Source organism: Chenopodium quinoa, unplaced genomic scaffold, assembly GCF_001683475.1.
Source record: "Chenopodium quinoa cultivar QQ74 unplaced genomic scaffold, ASM168347v1, whole genome shotgun sequence".
In the NCBI taxonomy this organism is placed as follows: domain Eukaryota; kingdom Viridiplantae; phylum Streptophyta; class Magnoliopsida; order Caryophyllales; family Amaranthaceae; genus Chenopodium; species Chenopodium quinoa.
Genome location: NW_018742244.1, coordinates 2,766,191 through 2,788,321, shown reverse-complemented (window position 1 = coordinate 2,788,321; position 22,131 = coordinate 2,766,191). Strand labels below are relative to the sequence as shown.

Genomic DNA, 22,131 nt, shown 5'->3' with positions numbered 1-22,131 from the left:
TTGCATGTCGAAAATTGTTTGGTTAAAGTTTTGGAAGTCATGTTAGTCTTTAAGGATCTAAACCTCGAAATTAGCAAAAAAAAAAAATAGCGCAAATGTCTCATGTGCGTGTCAAAAATGTCTCAGTTTGCGTACCATTACTTTTTTTGCGATAGTAATTGTTCGGTTAATGTTTTAGAGGTCATTTTGACCCTTTAAGGGTCTAAATCGAACTAGAAATTGTAAAAAAAATTGACAAAAATGTCTCGTTTTGCGTGTCATGACAAAACAAAAAAGAAATATCATGACGTGCAAAATGAGATATTTTTGTTAATTTTTTGACAATTTCGAGTTCGATTTAGAACCATAAAGGGTCAAAATGACTCCTAAAACCTTAACCGAATATTTATTATCACAAAAAAGTAAAGACACACAAATCGAGACATTTTTTGACACGCATATGAGACATTTGTGTTTTTTTTTTGCAAATTTCGAGGTTAATTTGGATCCTTAACGACTAGGACTCCCAAAACTTTAACCGAACAATTTTCGACACGCAAATCGAGACATTAAATGTTTAAAAGGGATATTATAGTCTTTTCCTTAATTATTTTAACTTAATGAAATACTTTTTAACGGTGTTAATCACGGTTGGGAAAAAGACCAAACCATGGGTGTACCAATGAAAAGACAAAAATTTTGGAGTGTATCAATGGGAAAAGTCAAAACCACGGGTGTGCCAATGGGAATTTCCCAAAAATATTTGCTACATATCTAAAATAAGCTACCAAGCTACGTGAATAATATGTATTGTTTATCTCGGGGTATTTTTCAACTATTTACATAGTTTACGTGGGGGGCATATTTGGAAGTGGATTAGAAAGGTAGGGCAAGTAATAATGTTAATTAAATTAAAAGCGAAAGCTCATAAGCAGCTTCAATGGAGAATTCAATGGCGGAACTAGCTAGGGAAGGCTCACAAGCAAACAACAAGCACCTAACATTTGGGGTACTAACTTTATTCCAAAATAACACGAGTTGAAATTAATTTCAACATAAATTGCACATGTTGAGATTAAATTTTAAAACAACTATGTAGACTATAAAGGACTTAAATGCATTGGTTGTTGTATCTAAAATTATAACCATACAAGTCCATACTCTTATATAGTGCTCCAATAAAAACTCCATTCACTAAGAATTAAATTTATTTGCTCTAGTTTCTAATAGTCATGTTATACATTATGCTTCAATATAAGATACACTTAAAACCTGAGATCGAATCCCTTCTAATAGTCAACCTGAACCACTTGCTTTTGTGATCTTCTCATCAAGGCTCTGATCAAAGGTCTGATCTTTTCAGAAGTCTTGACAATAATTAAGAACAACAAACGGTACAAAACCACCATACCAAGTAGTATAGCAAGATCAATCCATTTAGAATAACTATCTTCAACTTGCCATGTATTTTTGAGGATTTTAACTCCTGAAATCATAGTATGTGAATGCCTTTTTTCACTACTAGGGAATTCCAACCCTATAAATTCATTCTTAAACAATCCTTGAAATGCATACTTGTGAAAGGAGATGTAGTAAAGAGGGTATCGCCAAAAAACGTCCGGTAGATCGTCGGGTAACCGGAAAAATCCACCACCTAACAACATAACGCCTTGAACTCCAGCACCAGTGATGATTCCCATTAGAAAATTAGGGACTAAACTTGCAATTATCATCATTAGGCTTTCAACCAACAACATACAAGCAAAAAGTAGTAGTATGAAGTATAAAAAGTTATGGTAACTTTTTTGAAGTCCTGGTAAGAAATATGTTATTGCTCCTGGAATAAGGGCTACTAGTAGCAAGAATGGTACGGATGACAGAGTATTGCCCACCAGTAAACCTGGGCACGGGCCGGGTTGGCCCGCGTGCCGCCCGACACGGCCCGCCGTTCGGCGCAGCCCGGCACGGCCCGAAGTCAAGCACGGCACGGCACGAAGTTCAACGCGCTTTAGTTATAAACAGATGCACAACTTTAGCGGCGCTTATATTGTTGTGGTTTTATACATTACTATATCATTTACCAACATCATTTACCAACACATAAATTTGCAAAGAAAAAATATATACCAATTATACTACAAAAGAATGATTTGCATTGCTAATTTGACGTTTGGTCTTTGGATTCTATTTTTCAGTTACCTAATGTATTTGTTTGAAATGAATTGCTAATTTGACATTTAGGTGTAACTATATTCTATAACTATTAATTACACACCCAAATGTATAACATGATTAATACCTATAATTAAGAATATGTTCGTGTGTTAGATAAGATCCCGTTCTTTTAAGCTGATCCGCTGAAATACTCTACTTGTTTAGGAGCTCAAAAAAATAGGACCTCAACTGCTCATGAGTCATACCAAACGCAACGCGCGTGTAAAAACTAATCCGGCGACCCGGGAGTTTCACTTTTGGCATGCTTACAATTTCCATCTCACCTATCTTTCATCATCCGAAAAAAACATCCCTTCCAATAACCCATATTATAGCAATGAATACCCACCTAAAATTAGAGCGTCGAGAATTGGGGAAACTGGACTCAATCTCAGTTGTGTGGGTTTCGGCGCTTCTCCTCTTGGCAAAGTCTTTGGTGATGTTTCTGAAGAAGAATCCATTGCTACTGTTACTCAAGCTTTTAACTTGGGTATCAATTTCTTTGACACTTCTCCGTAAGTTCATCTTTCTATTAATTTCATTTCTTTTTAATGACCCTTTTTTTTGTTTTTCTCCCCAATTTTATTGCTATCTTCAAGCTTATTTATTTGGAATTGTTGGGATATTAATTGGTGATATTTATGTGGGGCATCAATTTTTTTCATAATCCTTTATATTTGTCTTAAAAAATTGAAATTTTGTTCTGGGGTTAAAATGGTTTTGACAGAATTAATCAGTATTTGATTTTATGTAATCCAATTGATAGTTTAGGTGTCTATTCTATGCAATAAATCATTGACAAATCTAGTGAACATTGATTTAATCTATATTGGAAACGTGGACTGATTATTGCCCACTTTATGTCACGTCCAATTGGTTTTAGGATGGAACCTAAGTGACAATGTTGTGCTGCATTGCGCGGCCAGCCTCATTTTTTCGAAGTCGATATCATATGTTGTAAAGATGAATCCTTTTTTGTGAGACTTGTCAATTGAGCTCATTTGATTATGTTTAGGTACTATGGTGCCACATTGTCGGAGAAGGTGCTTGGTAAGTGTTTGAAAGCACTTGGTGCACCTAGAGATACGTACATTGTTGCAACTAAGTGCGGCCGTTATGCCGAAGGCTTTGATTTTAGTGCTGAAAGGGTTACTAGGAGCATTGATGAAAGCCTAGAGAGGTTGCAACTTGATTATGTTGATATATTACAATGTCATGATATTGAATTCGGTTCTCTTGGTCAGGTTCGAATTCAGGGTCACTCTTTCTGATAGATATTATAGTTATGATAATATCTATCCTAATCTGCGACAAATATTATCATAGCTATATCTATCACTTTCATCCGTCTACCTGGTTTACGAGTGCTATCTGCATTCACTTTGTGGTCATTTGTTTTTTGTTATGCAGATTGTCAATGAGACGATTCCTGCCCTTCAGAAAATTAAAGAGTCTGGGAAGACTAGGTTCATTGGTATAACTGCACTTCCATTGGAAGTATATACGTATGTTCTTGACCGAGTTCCACCTGGGACAATTGATGTTGTTCTGTCATATTGCCACTATTGTGTAAATGACTCGACCTTGGAAGATTTGCTACCGTACTTGAAGAGCAAAGGTGTTGGTGTGATCAATGCTTCTCCACTTTCAATGGGGCTTCATACCGAAAATGGTCCTCCAGAGTGGCATCCAGCTTCAACAGAGATTAAGGTTTATATCTATTTCATCAATATTCAGTAATCGGACCAAGATATTATGCCCGTCCAATATTTAATGGACTTACCGTTGTCATTCAAAAATTTCCGTTATTCATATTATCTTTGTGATTTCTTGTTTGCAGGCTGCATGTAAAGCTGCTGCTGAATATTGTAAGGAGAATGGAAAGAATATCTCAAAGTTGGCTTTGCAGTACAGCTTGTCAAACAAAGACATTTCTACTACCCTTGTTGGCATGAACTCTGTTAGGCAGGTCAGTGTTCCTATTTGCCTTATCACCCTATTTATATTCAAGTAGAGAAGCTTAATGTTTCTCATTGTTCCCGAACTGCTCGAATCAAGACTATAGATTGCGAAGTTATTTAGAAAACGGTTCTCTTGTATAGTCACCTTGTGAAGTATATCAATATACAGCACAAGTTAATTTATCAACAATCAACTATGAGATTGATGTTTCAAGGTAGTCTCAGGGAAAAACGCTGTATAACACCAGTTGTAGCTTTCTGATTAGCTTGAGACTTGATTAGCTTGAGACTTGAGTATGGAGTCTGTTGCAAGAACACTATACCCTTAGAATTTCATATTACATTCTGTTAGCCGTCCTGAAATATACATACACTACAAGTTTTTAGCAGATTTGAAAAATCTCTCACTGAATGACATTCTCTTGGATTGTTAACATTACATGAAAATGCCGGTGGACTGTAATCTTGTTTTCGTGGTTGACATTTCAGGTAGAGGAAAATGTTGCTGCCGCTTTAGAACTCGAAGCTGAAGGAAAGGATGAGAAAACTTTTGCAGAAATAGAGAACATCCTGAAGCCTATAAAGAATCAAACTTGGCCCAGTGCCACCACAAATGAAGTTGTACTATAATGCCCATTTAGCCTCTCTCTTTTAAATACCTGAATAAATTAAATCAAAATCGATTACGTTATTATTCTATGGCTCATAATTATTTATTAGACTAGCTATCTAATAAAACAAACATTATCAAGAATCTTTAACACTCGTTTACAACAGGTAGGTAGTAGGTAGCTATTATAAATTTCAAATCCAAAATCTTGATTAATCGAAAAAAAAATAAAAAAAAATTGTACCTTCATATCTTCAACAAAGGAAGGAAATCCACCAATTGTCATAAAAGTCAAGTATGAAGCAACATACATAAGCAATGACCCTCTAGCCTGAAAACAAACAAATTTTGGCTTTTGTAAAATGTACACTATTGTGTCAAGAAACACATAATATATTAATATTAATTGTCTCAAGCTTAGCCACAAATAGTAACAAAATATATTAAAAATCTTACCTGAATTCAGCCATAACTATGTCCTATATCAAAGAAGAGGGTGCCTAATCCGATCCCCAATATGATGTAGATAGCAAAGCGCAACCAATAGTAACCCCAATCGCGGCACATGTTCACGAACGACCTTCTAGTTAGAACTTGGCATTGAGTAAGGAAACTAGCACGCTCTCTTCCTACCACTAACCTTTCTGCTTTCTGTGAAGCATTAATTAAGATTAAATTCAGGCGATTAATTATCCTAAAATCGCGTTTTATGATATATAGAAGCATAGTTTTATGTACAAGTGTGACCACTTACGTACCATTTTGCATATTCCATAAATTAGATCTTGAACTTGTTGGCAACCCTCGGATGACTTGTACGAGTTCACCAATTTGGTAACGATTTCTTCTTTTGATATCTTGGATAGGCCTTGCTCTATGTCCTAGAATTGAAAAAACCACAAGATATATATATAAATTTTTACAAGGAAAATAAAAATGTTAGCATAAGTACATACCATCATTTTAACCACACAAAAAAAAAAAAAAAAAAAAAAAAAAATACCTCATTAAAGTCTTTGTTTATCATGTGAAGGAAGTGATCCGAAGGGTTTTGAAAAGTCGGACATGGAAAACCATTCGCTGAAAAGAACTACGTATAAATAAAACATAAGGTAAGCTTAACAAATCCAGTATGTATATTCATTTTCGAGGTTAAGACAGTGCGATAACTAAATTTTTCACCTCAGCTGCTTCTGCTGCAGGACCAAAATATACTGTTTTACCAGCAGATAGAAGACACAGATGATCAAATAGCTCAAAAACTTGGCTACTAGGCTGGTGAATGGATGCAATGATCGTCCGCCCGTATGCCCTTTCGGCGCCTGCTACTCCACTCATCACATAGTATGAGGCTGCACTATCAAGTCCGCTTGTAGGCTCATCAAGGAATAGAAGCTTAGGATGAGTTAACGTTTCGATGCAAATACTAAGTCTTCTCTTTTGTCCACCACTTAAACCCTTAACACCCCATCCTCCTACTCTAGTGTTAACCGAATCTTGTAATCCCATCTCCTTTATGCAATCATCTGCCCTCTTTCTCTTCTCGGATTTCGACATGGATGAGGGTAATTGGAGCTCGCTTGAGTAATACACTATTTCTTTGACTGTTAGGGTTGTTATTAATATATCGTCTCGTGTCACGTAAGCCTATATTCATAAATCATAAAGAAATAATTTAGTCTTAGCTTAAGGATAAGTTATGATCTTATATCTCACAAATAATACCTCTTTGTTGCAAATAATAGTTAACGGAGGTAGTATTATGTGAAGACTGAATATATATATTAAGATGAAGCTAATAAGCATACCGATGTACCATAAGCAAGAGCTTGCTCGGCGCCATTAATGAGTATTTGTCCACTTTGGTTCGTGTTTAAATCCAATCTTCCTGAAATAATCCAAGTAATAACTCATCAATTTGTAGCATATTTATTTACAAAAATTGTCATATCTTGCACGATGAACTATCAATTTATCAAATTAATATCCTAGAAAAATAATTTTTGCACAAACAATATAACATAGAAATAAATAATTCATCATTATTAACTATGTATTGTACTATATATATAGTATTCTCTAGCAATAATATATGTAGGAAGCTAAGAGATGATGCTTATATATACACATACCGGCTAAGGCGTCGAGGAGAGTGGACTTGCCACAGCCGGAAGGACCCATAATGGCTAAAACCTCACCAGGGCAGGCATAGCCATTGACATTATGAAGTATATTTTTGGTAGTTTTAGATTCCTTATCAGAAACTGTAACACACAAGTCTTGCCATGTTATACACACACCGTCATCGTCTCCGAATTTCGGGGAATTTAGTTCCCTTGAATCTCCCATTGCCATGGGACTTTGTAGTTCTAGAACTGATATACATTGAGAAGATGCCATGAAAGAGAGTTTGAGATTTTTTCAAATCTAGTTGTGGTATGTGGTGTTAAATATTTTCTATTTGGCTTGCTATTTATAGTAAGGACGAGGCCATGCATACATATATATACGTACATTGTTGCTCAAATAAACAATATTTTACTATAATAATACGTAATTATGTACAAATTTTCACTTAGTCAAATTGTCAACGTCAACCTAAATTTGAAAAGGGATATTATGGTTAGCATGCAAATGGTGTGTTTAGGGAATTTATTTTGAGGTTGATTAGTAGGTTAGGTACGAGTAGTATTAAAGAAAAACACGGTATGTCTAGTGACTATATAGTATATAGTTATATACTTATATATAGTTTCTTCCATACCATTAATTTTATTTTAGTCTAGTCACTTCATACGTAATTACGAGTAGTAATGAGGAGTGTTAGAAAAACACGCATATATATATGTCAAATAACTATATACTTTGTATTTTGTTGGACACCGCCGCCAAAAGAGAGATTGATATACATTCGGGTGTATCGTATACCTATTAGTATTTTATTCTCATTTTGAATATTGTTTTTTATTTAATAATAAAATAAAGAACATAAACTTATTTTGGGTTAGTTGGGTACGGTGTACGGTGCATCCGAGTATATATAACAAATTTCAACTCTAATATTGAAAGAAAATAAAAATGAAGAGCTAAGGTTTGGATAATAAATAGATAAATAAATAATTAAAAAAAATCATAATTATTCATATTCATTCATCAATAATAGCAGCAATTGGAATTTATTAGCTTTATATTAAAACTTGTTTTAAATAAAAAGCTTAATATTAAAAGTTTAAAACTCATTGTAATGTCTTATGTGAATGTCCCACATAGATAGGCAAAAAAGAAGATATTGTTTCACCTTATAAGATAGAGGAGTTATTATTATTGTCTCCAATTGGTTTTAATTTGTAACCTTCATAAGCCTTATTTGTGGATTAAACTCTTGTTAGAGATATGATATTTTCTGATATATCATATCTCTAACAAACTCTCCTCTTTTTTATTTGGATAACCTAGGCCTATTTTATATTATCTCCAAATTTATCACGGTACCTAAATCCGAGTTGATTTGTAAGTGTCTCACATTAAAGCCCCACATTAAAGAAAGAAGATATGGTTCATTGCGTGGTTAGCCAGGAAAAATATTAATGTTATAATCTTTTAACTTGAAAGATTTTTTGCACTTCCTTAAAAATGGACCTCCAAAATCTATTTAATTAAGGGATTTTTTTTTTTTTTTTTTTTTTTTTTTTTTTTTTTTTGCCTAGGTCACAAATATTATATCCTTTCCTTTCCCCCTTTCTCTTTCTAAAATAAGAGCACTGAACCACTATGTTATTCATAATAATTGCATTATTATTAGATGGTCGAGCCCTACTAGTCTACTACTTTATAAAATTAACACACGTAAAGGGGTGAAGCCATGAAGAAAATAGTTTCTTGCTTATCGTGGTCATCTCATTACCCTTATTGTCTAAAATAAGGTTCAAAATGTAGATTTTATTGAGGTGATGTGCATAGCTAACGTCATTTTGTGACATGTCTAATCGGAAAATAAATCAATGTTTACCAAACACATTAATGGTATAAATTAAAAAGGGAAAAAATATCAACTAAAATAACTGGTAAGAAATGGATCAGCTCATGACTGGTGACTAATAATAGACCCCACTTATTTAATTAAAAAATAGTTCGAGTACAGTAGGTGTATACAAGTATTGATAAAACAATAAAACATGTAAAATGTTGATACCATGTAAGACCCTATTATGAAAAAGACATTTAATTCATTTATTACCACATTAAAAATTAGAACAATTATATAGGTAGAGGGTACGACATATTAATATATTATCAAGGTACTTCCAAGTTAATATTGCTCATACTATTCAAAGTAATTAGAAACACTTTTTTTAAGTGGAAAATGAAAAAATCATGCAATGGTCACTGAAGAAAGAATTGACATAATTGTTGCATAGGCATGTGGATACAACGATGCAGCTAGTCTGCTAAGATACATTTTTGTCTGAATTATACATAAATGTATCTGTACTAGCTAGGATTATTCTCATGGTTGATTTGTAAGCATATATTAGTACTCGCAAATTTTATTTTTTTTTTTTAATTTTTTTTTTTTGACAGTACGTAGATCAAAGATTTTATTGCCACCAATATATTCTACGGAGTATGATCGATTGAGTTTTTGATAATTAATTAGGATCTTAGGAGTTGTAATGGACTAATGATATGTCATCTTAGCTTGCTTTTTAGGTTAACATTTGCCAACTTATTCCAGTCCAACTCATAAAAAATAATGAAATTGGTTAACTTAATGTTATAGGGTATAATAAAACTTTGTAATATTAGGCAAACGAAGTTTGCTGTTTGCACTACTAATTTAAGCATCACATGACCGATTAGCTAAGCTTTCTGTGTAAGAAATGATTTCTACTACCTTCGTTTCTTATTATGTGCAATAAAGGGGTATTATTTGTGAGACATAAAATATTCTTTTGTTGCACATAATAAAAAACAGAGGTAGTATATAACATTATTTCCCTTGATTTAATTTGTTCGTTTACATTATCTTTATATTTTGTTTTTTAACATGTGTGTATCAGACCATATTCGTATTTCTTTCCCCTCCTTGACACATTTATAGTGATAAAATTTGTAATCAAACTCCTACACAGAACAATATATAAATGCTAAGTTGCTAACTTTTGTGTTCACACCAAACCACCCAAAGTGCATAATAACAGGGAAAAAAATTTTGTTCACACCAAAACACCAATTTCACCTTCGAAAAATTTATATTCTTGCTTATTTGTATTCTCAATACTCATACAAAAAATAGTAAGTATTAAGGTCCATTTTACCGTAGCTAACTTCTATTATTACTCTATCTGTCCCCTTTTGTTTGTTACTAATAATTCCATTTGTAATCATCACTTAAATAGAGTTTATTAGTGACAATATAAAATATCATCACATATTGTAATCAAAGTATAGAAAGTTAAAGACAACAAAGGTATATTCTATTACAGTCACTAGCTAGTCTAGTAAGACAATCATGATGGATGCAATAAATGCATCCATTTCTCCTACCATGCATTAGTATTTAGTAATAGTACATAGTATAGAAGTTTCAGCATCACCATAAAACCTTGGTGGCTAGTTGTTGAATCATCAATGACGCAAAGCTGAGGACCTCAATCATTCAAGGATAGATCTTTTTTTGACGGGAAAAGGATAAATCGAGTATGAAACTGCACCACAAAATATGGTTGTTATGTTAGCCTATCAAGTAGGGTATTACCATTCCGGCCGTGGTGGCTGGTGCAATCATTTGTTTAACGGAGGATGGTGATCGGAGCTGCTCGATGACTAGCACATACCGACAGTTTCCCTAGTTGTATGGTCTAAAAAAATTACTAAGATTATCAAAAACAAATTCCAAAATATTGAAAACCTACCAAATATTAACAAAACTAATTAGTTGAAATGTCAATGTCAATGTCAATTAAAGTTGAACTCGAACTACTAAGGTTAAGGTTTTCTCTTGATGAAAAAAAAAAGTCCAATAGGGTAATAGACTTATGAATTAAGCTGACTCCCTTTTTTTTCCAATGTGGGATAAGCACAACCTAACTGAAGGAATTGGTAGTTGTTTTTTTTTTTTCTAAGAATTAGTGATTCTCATATTTAACATTTTTTATTGGAAAGACTTTTTAAAAATATTAAGATTTAACTTCAATGATGGGTGTCACCCCCTAAATAATGTATTGGGCTTCTTCCTTTAGGAAGTATACATAAATAACTTCAAATTACCTACTTCATTACAGGGTTATTAAAGTTGAGGATAATTATTTATAGGGAGAAAACATGGAATCACAATGTAATGTTGACGATGTGGTATCCCCTTATTATAGTACAAGACTTAAGAACCTAGTTAACTACTACGTAATAGCATCAATTTAATACAATAAGATCCAACATAATTTTTGAAATTAAATTTAAATTTATTGCTTTAAAAACTGTATAACAATGACCCAAGAACAAGATCAAATGTTCAAGATTAATGTTGCATAATCAGAAACTTAGTAATTGACTGATAGATGTGATAGACATTTTGCTTAACTATTCCATTTCAAGATGTACTTAACAATAACATCAATAATCCCACATCAAGTAGAAGAAATTGAAGCAAGATTTACTCAAAGTTGATAAAATATGCCGACTTTTTTTTTTTTTTTTTAAATATTTTTTTTAACTGACAAAGTCAAAGTTATTATTGGACAAGATTTTTAGAAAATTATTAGTTTTAATTTCATTGGTGGGAGTCTTTTTAAAGACCCCCTTAAATAATGTATTGGGCTTCTTCCTTTGGGAAGTACCCATAAATAACTTCAAAATACCCGCTTCATTATTAGGTTATAAAAGTTGAGGATAATTATTTATATGGAGAAAAGTTGGAGTGACAATGTAATGTTGGCGATGTGGTATCCCCTCGTTATAGTACAAGGCTTAAGAACCTAGTTAACTACTCCGTAATAACATTGATTTAATACAATAAGATCCAACATAATTTTTGAAATTAAATTTAAATTTATTGCTTTAAAAACTGTATAACAATGACCCAAGAACAAGATCAAATGTTCAAAATTGATGTTGCATAATCAGAAACTTTGACTGATAGATGTGATAGACGTTTTGCTTAACTATTCCATTTCAAGATATACTTAACACTAACATCAATAATCCCACATCAATTAGAAGAAATTGAAGCAAGATTTACTCAAAGTTGATAAAATATGCCGACTTTTTTTTTTAAAAAAAAAAATAATTAACTGACAAAGACAAAGTTATTATTGGACAAGATTTTTAGAAATTTATAAGGTTTTAATTTCATTGGTGGGAGTCTTTTTAAAGACCCCTTAAATAATGTATTGGGCTTCTTCCTTTCGGAAGTACCCATAAATAACTTCAAAATATCCACTTCATTATAGGGTTATTAAAGTTGAGGATAATTATTTATATGGAGAAAAGTTGGAGTGATAATGTAATGTTGGCAATGTGGTATCCCTTTGATATAGTACAAAGCTTAAGAAGGTAATAAATTGATAATATCAATTTAATACAATAAGATTCAGCACAAATTTTGAAATTTAACTTATTAAAACTGTATATAACAATGACCCAAGAACAAGATCAAATGTTCAAAATTTATGTTGCATAATCAGAAACTTAATAATGGACCGAAAGATGTGATAAACGTTTTAGCTAACTGTTCCATTTCAAGATGTACTTAGCAATGAGCCAATCAGTAACATCAATAATCCCACATCAATTAGAAGTGGTAATTACTTATGCAGTGAACTAAGTCTTGTAATTTATGGCTGACAATTACCAGCATACATGATACAAGTCTCATACTCTTTAGTTTCCGAAATCATACATCGATAATCCAAGAACAAGGATATCAGATATTCAGTTACCTTGCAAATAAGTAGCAAGTCAAAATAGGATCTCTTCTTCGAGACTAAGATAACGGTTCAAAATAAGACATATATAATATACCTTCCAAATTGAAGCATCTCAATTTGTAAGTAGTGCCAACAAGAAAATTAGGAGACAAACTCATTCTCCTAGAGGGATTTATTGAAGCTAAGACTGCGTTGTGCTCCCAGTCTTCGTCTACGAAGACGCTCTGCAATATTGAATGCCAGTTCTAGAGATTGGGAAGCATTGAGTCTAGGATCACAGTGTGTGTGGTAACGAGAGCCCAGATCATCGTATGTGATGGTACGTCCACCTCCTACACACTCCGTTACATTTTGACCTGTCATCTCAAGATGGACTCCTCCAGCATAGCTTCCTTCTTGATCGTGAACATCAAAAAATGCTCCAACCTCGGCCTTGTCACAAAAAGCACATATATCACTTCATCAGTTTCAATACAACTAGAAGTTTAGAATCAAGTATAGCCATAAATCACAATGTATAGGCAGTACAGCAACACTTAGCTCAAAACTTTGTTGCCATGGTTGCATAAACCATAACATAAACAAATACAAATCCTAGAAAACTTAAGATAAGTTTCATTCGAATCATGTGTGCTGACACCTAACATCTGATAAGAAGTCGAAAGTAGTCTTTGGCATTAGCATGAAAGAACAATTCAGGTGGCACAATCATGTGATTGTTTATTCTATGGTTCATTACCTTCAAAGTTAGATATATCAAGCAACTATCATGCTTTTCCACAGCTCACGGCATAGCTTTCTTAGGGATCTAGTATGCTAGTACAAAGTTCATCTTACAATTCAAAATTCCCAAAAGGGATGTACAGATTATATGATTTATAGTAGCATGATAAATACTTGTAATGGTACTTGTCCTGTGCTTCTGTCCATAACTATGTATCTAGGTAACTACAAATAGGGTCAAGCTTCACGGAGAGCATATAAGACTAGTGCTACAAAAGAGTTTGCACTTATTTGAATTGCAAAAATAAAACAGTACATACCCTAATGGAATCAAAGGATCGGGTTTTGAGTCCAGAAGGAGCCTTGATGGTGTTTCCGTGCATCGGATCACTGACCCAAGTAACAATTTGACCAGCACGGCGAACTGCCCTAATAAGTTTTGGAAGCTTTACCCTCATGTTCTCAGCTCCCATCCTGGTAATCACTGTAATCCTCCCAGGCTTGTTTTGGGGGTTCAAAATGTCAATGAGCTTAACTAGCTCATTAGGATCCATCTTGTCACTCACCTGAACCATGAGCAATAATTAGCATCATCAGCATGTAAAAAAATCAAATATATTGTTCATAGAAACATAGAGATTTGTGTAATCACATCAATAAGAGCAAAATTTAAGGAACAAACAAAACAAGATATGTTAACTTTATGTCAAATGTGCACAAGAACCTTGTTTGATAGGATGCCATGGCTAAAGGACGAATTAAAAAGAATTTAACGTATAGCTCCAAATACCTTAATGCCAAGAGGATTAGCAACTCCTCTCAAAAACTCAACATGAGCACAGTCAAGTTGTCGCGTACGCTCCCCTACCCAAACCATATGAGCAGAACAATCATAGAACAAGCCAGAAGTTGAATCTTCTCTAGTAAGAGCTTGCTCATATGGCAAGAGCAAGCACTCGTGCGATGTCCAGAACTCTGTTGTTGTCATGATTGGGTGATCAAGGGGAAGTCCAGCCGCGGCCATGAAGCCAAGAGCTTCATCAACTCGATGTGCAAGTTCACGGTACCTATTGAAAATCAGCAAATGTCAGTAAAACAAATAATTGTGATACTAGCACATCATTTCAAATTAAGTACATTGGCATACATACTCTCGTCCCAAAGACAGGTCAATGCATATATACATGGAAATTCCATTTGATAAGCGAGTCATGAGTGAAATCCCAAATTAGTAGATATGGAACAACAGTGACTCAGTTAAACAATAATAATTAAGGTTTAAAAACTTAAAGTAAGACACAATACTTGTTTCCGTTATCAATCTTTGTCAGACCAGATTTTCTAAATAACATCAATAAGATGAATAGCCAAGTTGACAAAACCTTCATGAACACAGTCAAAGCGAGCAAATACATGTAAAAGGTGATTCATTCAATATTTAAAAGTGAGGATTTCTGAAGTTTCAAAATACCATTTTCCAACAACTAAGAGAACATGTGACATGAGCTGATGAGCAGATAAACCAAAAGCTCCTTCTTATGAAGACAACAAAGCATGAAATACTGGAAATGCAGGAGAGATTCAAAATATATAGCTAACAAAATTGCTCTCAAAGTAAAAACATGTGGCTATGCTGATATTTGGAAGAAGAGAGCGGGCGGGGGGGGGGGGGGGGGGGGGGGGGGGGGGGGGGGAGTATACCTGTCCCCTTGCTCACTGTGGTCTGTGAAATCGAGATTCCAATGTGTGACCCGTTGCATGGCAGCATACCCTCCAGTAGCAAAGGCCCTAAGAAGGTTCAAAGTTGCCACTGATTGCGTGTACGCCCTTATCATCCTATGAGGATCTGGAATTCTAGCCTTTTCCTCAAAGACATCACCATTGATGTTGTCACCCCTGTAGCTAGGCAATTTCACTCCATCCTTCTCCTCAAACCCATCTGATCTTGGCTTGGCAAATTGACCAGCCATTCTTCCCACCTAAACAAAACATCATCATCATCAAACCTTCAATATCATTGATTCATATATAATTCCTGATGCCAATTGCAATCACCTTGCACAGCCAAGGCTGCGATATGATAAAACTCCTAATGCTAGTAACCCAGACTCATCAACTCCCATGCGAAAATATAAAAGTACTCATTATTAGACTCAATAAGGCATAACAAGAACACTTAAACCATGAAACATTCACAAGAACTATATTAACTCCAACATAGAAGCAAAAGTTTTTAATCCGATAGACAAAAGGTGCATGAACTTGAATAACTACACTACTTAATAATATAAAATTTGCCAAGCCTAAAGGCTAAAGGCAAAAAAATTTCCTAATATAGGCCAGCTAAGTTGCCTAAGTATCCTACTCCATGTCCCCATGCAAAAAATATGAGGAATGTCATCTGTCATCGACAACAACCTAACGTGATGCTTTTAAGTTTGTTCTTATAAAGTATAAACTGCATCAATGCTTGGTGAGTCGGACTAAGTCGTGAAAAACTAACATCTCTTGTGTGTTATACTATACACTGCAACATGATCATAAGGTCCTTCAATAGTTCTTATCATCTGTAATCAATATTGAAAACTCAGATAATGCAATAAAAAGACATACTCAATATTCTAAACACAACAAAAAAATAAGCAAACTTCATATAGGAAGCCAAATTATCACAATAGCTTTGGGAATTTAAGTCGTGCCTTTAATCATGTTAATAGCAACAGTGATCATATTGCATTAGACATTCAAAGCATGCATCTTTGGATTTAAGTATTGATATAATCCTTCACTAGACCAAACTTATGACCAAATTTTCAAATTCAACCAACAAATTCCAAAAATTTATCACTCAAATTAAAGTATCCAACTACCATAATCATTAATAGCCAAAATTTGCATCACACATTAATCCACCAACCCAATCAAAATCACTACCCTACCTCCAATTAAACTCCAAAATAAAGTAATAAACCACTCAAACAACAATAATCAATTATTTACTCTTAATACATCCAATCATTTTTCGGAGAATCGAGTAAAACAAAAGAAAACCAATAATAATAATAATAAGAGGGTAGAATTGATACCTTAACAACAGGCATTTGACCACCAAACATAAGAACAACACTCATCTGAAGAAGAACCCTAAAAGTATCCCTAATATTATTAGCACTAAACTCCTTAAAACTCTCAGCACAATCTCCACCTTGTAACAAAAACGCGTTTCCCATTGCAGCTTGTCCAATCCTTTCCTCGAGACTTCGAGCTTCACCCGCGAACACAATTGGGGGAAACGATTCAAGGGTTTTGAGAACCGAATCAAGCTCATTCGGGTTCGGGTATTCGGGTTGTTGAAGGGCTTTCTTTGATTTCCAACTTTCTAATGACCATTTTGGGTCTGGGGTTCGGGTTGTGGTGGTTGTTGAAGGAGATTTTGAGGAAGATGAAGCTTTGATTTTGAGGAGAGAGAAAGTGGGTTGATGGGGTTTTGGAGAATTGAATTGAGGGGAACTGTAAAGGAGAGATTTTGTTGTCAGAGATGATGAACTTGTTGTCAGAGCCATGTTTCTGGGTTTGGATTCCCCTGTTTTTCCTCTGTTTTTTAAGGTTGGGAGATTTTGTTTGAGAGGAGAAGGAAGAAGATGGTGAGGGTTGAATTAGATAGGAGTTCTGAAGTTTGTGTTTTATGTACCCCAACTTTTTATTTTTATTTTTTTATTTTTTTAATTTTTAATTTTATTTTATTTCATTTTTGTGTTACTATTTTGTTTGTACTTGGATTTTTTTAGTTTATGCTATGTAGATGCTAGGGGTAGGTGGGATTATTGTATGGTAGGAAAATTGGTCAAATATTCAAATTCGCCGTCAAATAAAGTTAGAATTATTGTTTTTATAATCCTAGATTTTCTTTCCTAATTGAGTAAGAAGTAATTGTTTAGTTTTTTCTTTAATTTCTATATACTACTTGATATCCTTAAGGAGTCATGTTTAGGTAAGATATTTCTATTATTTTATCTATAGTATAGATTAGAGTATTTTTTTTTTAATTCTAAACATATTCTATATGAACTTAATAGCCCTATCCTATTCAATGTTATCTAAATTATTTCCCTTACAAAAATTCCTATCTAAATTATTTAGATAAGTGAGACAAATAAGCATTAAGATGAGAATTGTACCTAATAGGCTTTGAAATTATGATTCATTTCCACAATGATAATTTGAATCGAGGAGATTATTTATCTTCTCCACTCTTAATGGGCCTAATATAATCCGTAATTTGATTGAATTGTACTACATAAGGTCATGGCCCAATATCAACTTATTATTGAACAAAATCTTGAAATTCTCAATACATTGGAATGAAGAAGTAACCATCTAATCATTGACTATTATATATGATTGACTATGTTTCCTCTTCATTCACAGTAATAACATACTTTTGTAAAATTTGTTAAAAACATACTTTAGAAAACAAATTCCAAATTTTGATACAAGACACCTTCTTCAAAGGGTAATGTTAAGCGCTACCACAACTAGCCTGTTTAAACAATTGAGTACATACCATTATACCAATGCATGTTGAATGAACCCCTAATAGAAAGATTCAACTTGAACTAATCACTTGCTTTGGTGGTCTCATTACAAAGGCTTTGATAGCAGGCTTAAGCTTCTCCGAACCCTTAATGATGATTAAGAACAACAAACGATACAAAACCACCATTCCTAGCAATATAGCAAGATTAACCCACTTTGAATAGCTTGTTTCCACTTGCCACATATCCTTGAGGATTATTGTACCAGATATCGTAGGACTTGAACTCAAACTCGAACTTAATAAACCCGAACTTGTTTCTTGTTTATTAGGGATTTCTAACCCTTCAAACTCATTCTTAAACAACCCTTGATATGCATACTTAGTGAAGGATATGTAGTAAAGAGGGTATCTCCAAAATGGTTTAGGTAAATCACTTGGTAATCGAAAAAATCCAGCGCCTAATATCATTAAACCTTGAACTCCTGCCCCAGTGATTATGCCCATGAGAAATGTTGGTACAATACTTGCAACAATCATCATTAAGCTCTCAACCAACATCATGCAAGAGAAGAGAATCATAGCAAAGTATATAAAATTATGGTAATCTCTCTTAAGTCCCGGTAAGTAGTATGTGATTGCTCCGGGGATGAGAGACACTAGAAGCAAGTATGGCATTGATGATAGAGTGTTTGCCACAACAAAAGATGTTGCCCCGTAATGCCCATTCAATCTTTCACGTTTAAACACCTGTACGTGTGTGTTTAACAACATGACCAAAATTAGAATAATATATTATTACTTATCAGTTTTAAATATCAATGCAATAACTAACAACTCTTTACATCTTTAAAAACACTTATACAGAAATGAAATGAGAGAGTATCTTCATAGTTTTCAAGTGATTTATACCTTCATATCTTCGACAAAGGAGGGAAATCCTCCTATGGTCATGAAAGTTAAAAACGAAGACACGAACATAAGCAACCAACCTTTAGCCTGAAATATTCAAACATGTATACAAATAACATGTTTACCTTAATTGAAGCATACTACAAATTTTTAAAGATGTAACACAATTATTAGGACTTAGGAGCAAAATTCTAACCTGAATTGAGTTGTAATTATACCCAAGATCAAAGAAGATGGTGCCTAATCCAAAAGCCAAAATGAGGTAGACCAAAAACCGCAACCAATAATAGCCTAAATCACGATACATGTTTACAAATGACCTTCTTGTAAGAACTTCACATTGAGTAAATAAACTAGCATGCTTTTTCCTCTCCAATTTTTCACCTTTCTGCAATTAATTTGAATATTAGTTTACTCAAATGCAAAATAATGAAAATAAAAACTAAAAATTCAACAAGAAAATATTGAGTACATTGTGATTCATGCACCTGTTCACATACTGTTGAAATAATTCCTCTAACTAGTTTGTAATTTTCAGATGACTTGTATGATTCCAACAAGATATTGACATTTTCCTCTGTTGATCTTCTTTCGACTAACCCTTGTTCAATATCCTAATAATAAAAGTATTCGTATTTAATCTTTAACAAACAAAAAAAAACAAAAAAAAAATCCAACATTATGTACAAAAACAACAAAGTTAGTTCATAGCATAGTACCCAAAAAAAACAAAATTAATTTAAATTGAGTGTTCTACCTCATCAAAATCTTTGTTTATCAATTCAAGGAAGTGATCCGCCGGGTTTTGAAGTAAAGGGCATGGGTAACCATTGGTTGCAAAAAACTACATCAAAAATTTCAATTAGTTATACAAAGTACTACCTCCGGTAATTATTATGTGCAACTTTTGAATATTTTATATCTTACAAATAATACCTTAAAGTTGCACATAATAATAATAATGAACAGAGGTAGTAATTCATTTCATACATAAGTTTTGTCACACGTCTTTTAATCTTTGTGCAAATAGTCGATGCAAACTTATCCAGTTATCCTAATGACGGCGTAAATGATAAAACTCACCTCATTTGCTTGGTCTCCAGCAGGGCCAAAATAAACTGTTCTACCAGCAGACAAAAGACAAAGATTATCAAACAACCTAAAAACTTGACTACTAGGTTGGTGAATTGATGCTATAATAGTCCTCCCATTTCTTCTTTCATTGCCTACAATTCTACTCATAACATAGAATGAAGCTGCACTATCAAGCCCACTCGTTGGCTCGTCTAGGAAAAGAAGCTTAGGGTGTGTTAATATCTCAATGCATATACTAAGTCTTCTCCTTTCGCCGCCACTTAAGCCTTTGATCCCCCACCCTCCTATCCTTGTGTTTATTGCTTCTTGTAATCCCATCTCCTTTATGCAATCATCTGCCCTCTTTCTCTTCTCGGATTTTGACATGGATGCCGGTAATTGGAGCTCGCTTGAGTAGTACACAGTCTCTTGTAATGTTAAGGTTGTTACCAATGCATCATCTTGTGTTACATAAGCCTGTTTAGATGTAGCATGTCAACTATTAGTCCAACAATAATTTGATCATTTCTAATAATTTACGGAGTAACAATGATCAATTTACATTCATTTTTGTTAAATGTTTCTACTTTTAACTTCTTATTACCCATATATAATACTTAGAAATATTGGCGGCAATCGCAACAAAAGATAGGGTGGAGGCGGACCAACAAATTAAAAATTGAATTCACGAAAATGTACACTAAATGATGTAAATTTTACTCTACCCATATATGAAACCTTTACTTGCAAAGATTGTCATCAACAAAACTGAATCTTCGCTACTTATTATTCTCCTATCAAATTTATGTCTTCAATTATTAAATGAAAACTATTACTTCGTATATTAATTGATTACACCCCTACTTAGGACAACGTTTAGCATTTTCTATACAGCAATATATAAAACTATCACTTATTTATTTATTTTGGATGCAAATGAGGGGCTAAGCCCCAGGAAAAGAAAACGAACCACAATTATACTTCGTATTAAATTAAGGAGGTACAAATGACTGTGGCATAGCCGCACCTACTACATCATTACGTAAAATACAGCAATATAATCATATATTAAACTTAAAACTTAATTACTTAAAACATACCAATGTGCCATAAGTAAGAGCTTGTTTGTAACCATTGACAAAAAGTTTTCCACTTTGTTTGGTGTTCATATCCAATCTTCCTACAATTAAAAACCAAATCACCAATTACATTGATGAATAAATATGCATGGTGTAAACTCTCTAAAGAAAGAAGAAGAAATCAAACAACAACAAACCTGCTAAGGCATCAAGGAGAGTGGACTTGCCACACCCTGAAGGACCCATGATAGCCAAAACCTGACCAGGGCAAGCATAACCCGAAACATCTTCAAGTATATTTTTAGTACTGCCTTCTCTATTAGAAACCGTCACACACAAATCCTCCCATGTTAAGTACACACCGTCATCTCTACACAACTTTGAAGGTGGTGGTGGTGGCTCCATTGCATCTCCGGTTTTAGTATTCATCGTGGCTAGAGAAGAAAGAACGAAGTCTTAACCACCACAAACGCTAGCTACTTATGTAATCAACGAGAATTGGCTAAGAGGATCAATGCTATGATGCTAAATGTGACAATGAGAGGTTGAAGTTGTACAAGAAGTTGTTTTGTAACTTTTGCACGAGATTAGTGCGCAAATTATTGCATGGTTTGTACAAATATTGTGAGTTTGTTAGAAGTTTGTTACATATCTTTTGATGTGCTTTCGGCCTTCAATTTAGTTGTCTGCCTTCGGAAGTTCGGCATGTAGATTGTTTGTATTATCTGACTCTGATGCTATTTTCTTTTTTTCCTTTTTTTTGGTAAGAGATTTTTCTTTCGTTACTCAACATGCCAGCCACAAAAGACCAAATTATTTAATGTAAACCAATAAAATTCAAATCTTAGAGGATTTTCTCCATTAATTGGATTGAAAGAGTAGATTTTTTTTTCAAATGGAAAAGAAATTTGTATCTCTTTAACTACTTTGATTAGCCGGTCGGTAATTGAAATGTTAATTTACTGAAAAGCTAATGAAGTTCTGATGTATAATGATTTAACATGGAACCTTAAATAGATTTAGACAATATAATAAATCAAGAGCAATTTATCGAAGTATGTCGACATTAAAATTAGCTTATAAAATTACACATACTACGTAGTAGTATCATTTGTTGAAG

At 33.6% G+C, this 22,131-nt stretch overlaps 3 protein-coding genes and 1 pseudogene across 3 annotated transcripts; 1 reads left to right on the top strand and 3 right to left on the bottom strand.

The window, feature by feature from the left end:
- Positions 1-981: 981 nt before the first annotated feature.
- On the bottom strand, positions 982-7,224 carry LOC110681682 (annotated as a pseudogene).
- On the top strand, positions 2,356-4,813 carry LOC110681692 (L-galactose dehydrogenase-like). Its single transcript, XM_021857831.1, has 5 exons — positions 2,356-2,708; positions 3,209-3,437; positions 3,604-3,903; positions 4,034-4,162; positions 4,644-4,813. The coding sequence occupies exons 1-5, from the start codon at positions 2,389-2,391 to the stop codon at positions 4,782-4,784; spliced, it is 1,119 nt and encodes a 372-aa protein (XP_021713523.1). The 5' UTR covers positions 2,356-2,388; the 3' UTR covers positions 4,785-4,813.
- A 5,245-nt stretch (positions 7,225-12,469) lies between the features above and the next one.
- Positions 12,470-17,331, bottom strand: LOC110681673 (phospho-2-dehydro-3-deoxyheptonate aldolase 2, chloroplastic-like). Its single transcript, XM_021857814.1, has 5 exons — positions 16,499-17,331; positions 15,114-15,391; positions 14,203-14,479; positions 13,733-13,978; positions 12,470-13,121 (listed from the first exon to the last, which is right to left on the bottom strand). The coding sequence occupies exons 1-5, from the start codon at positions 16,973-16,975 to the stop codon at positions 12,852-12,854; spliced, it is 1,548 nt and encodes a 515-aa protein (XP_021713506.1). The 5' UTR covers positions 16,976-17,331; the 3' UTR covers positions 12,470-12,851.
- A 384-nt stretch (positions 17,332-17,715) lies between these two features.
- LOC110681663 (ABC transporter G family member 11-like) lies at positions 17,716-22,034 on the bottom strand. Its single transcript, XM_021857806.1, has 8 exons — positions 21,209-22,034; positions 21,033-21,112; positions 19,942-20,409; positions 19,616-19,702; positions 19,347-19,472; positions 19,055-19,246; positions 18,859-18,945; positions 17,716-18,696 (listed from the first exon to the last, which is right to left on the bottom strand). The coding sequence occupies exons 1-8, from the start codon at positions 21,438-21,440 to the stop codon at positions 18,019-18,021; spliced, it is 1,950 nt and encodes a 649-aa protein (XP_021713498.1). The 5' UTR covers positions 21,441-22,034; the 3' UTR covers positions 17,716-18,018.
- Between the last annotated feature and the right edge of the window lie 97 nt (positions 22,035-22,131).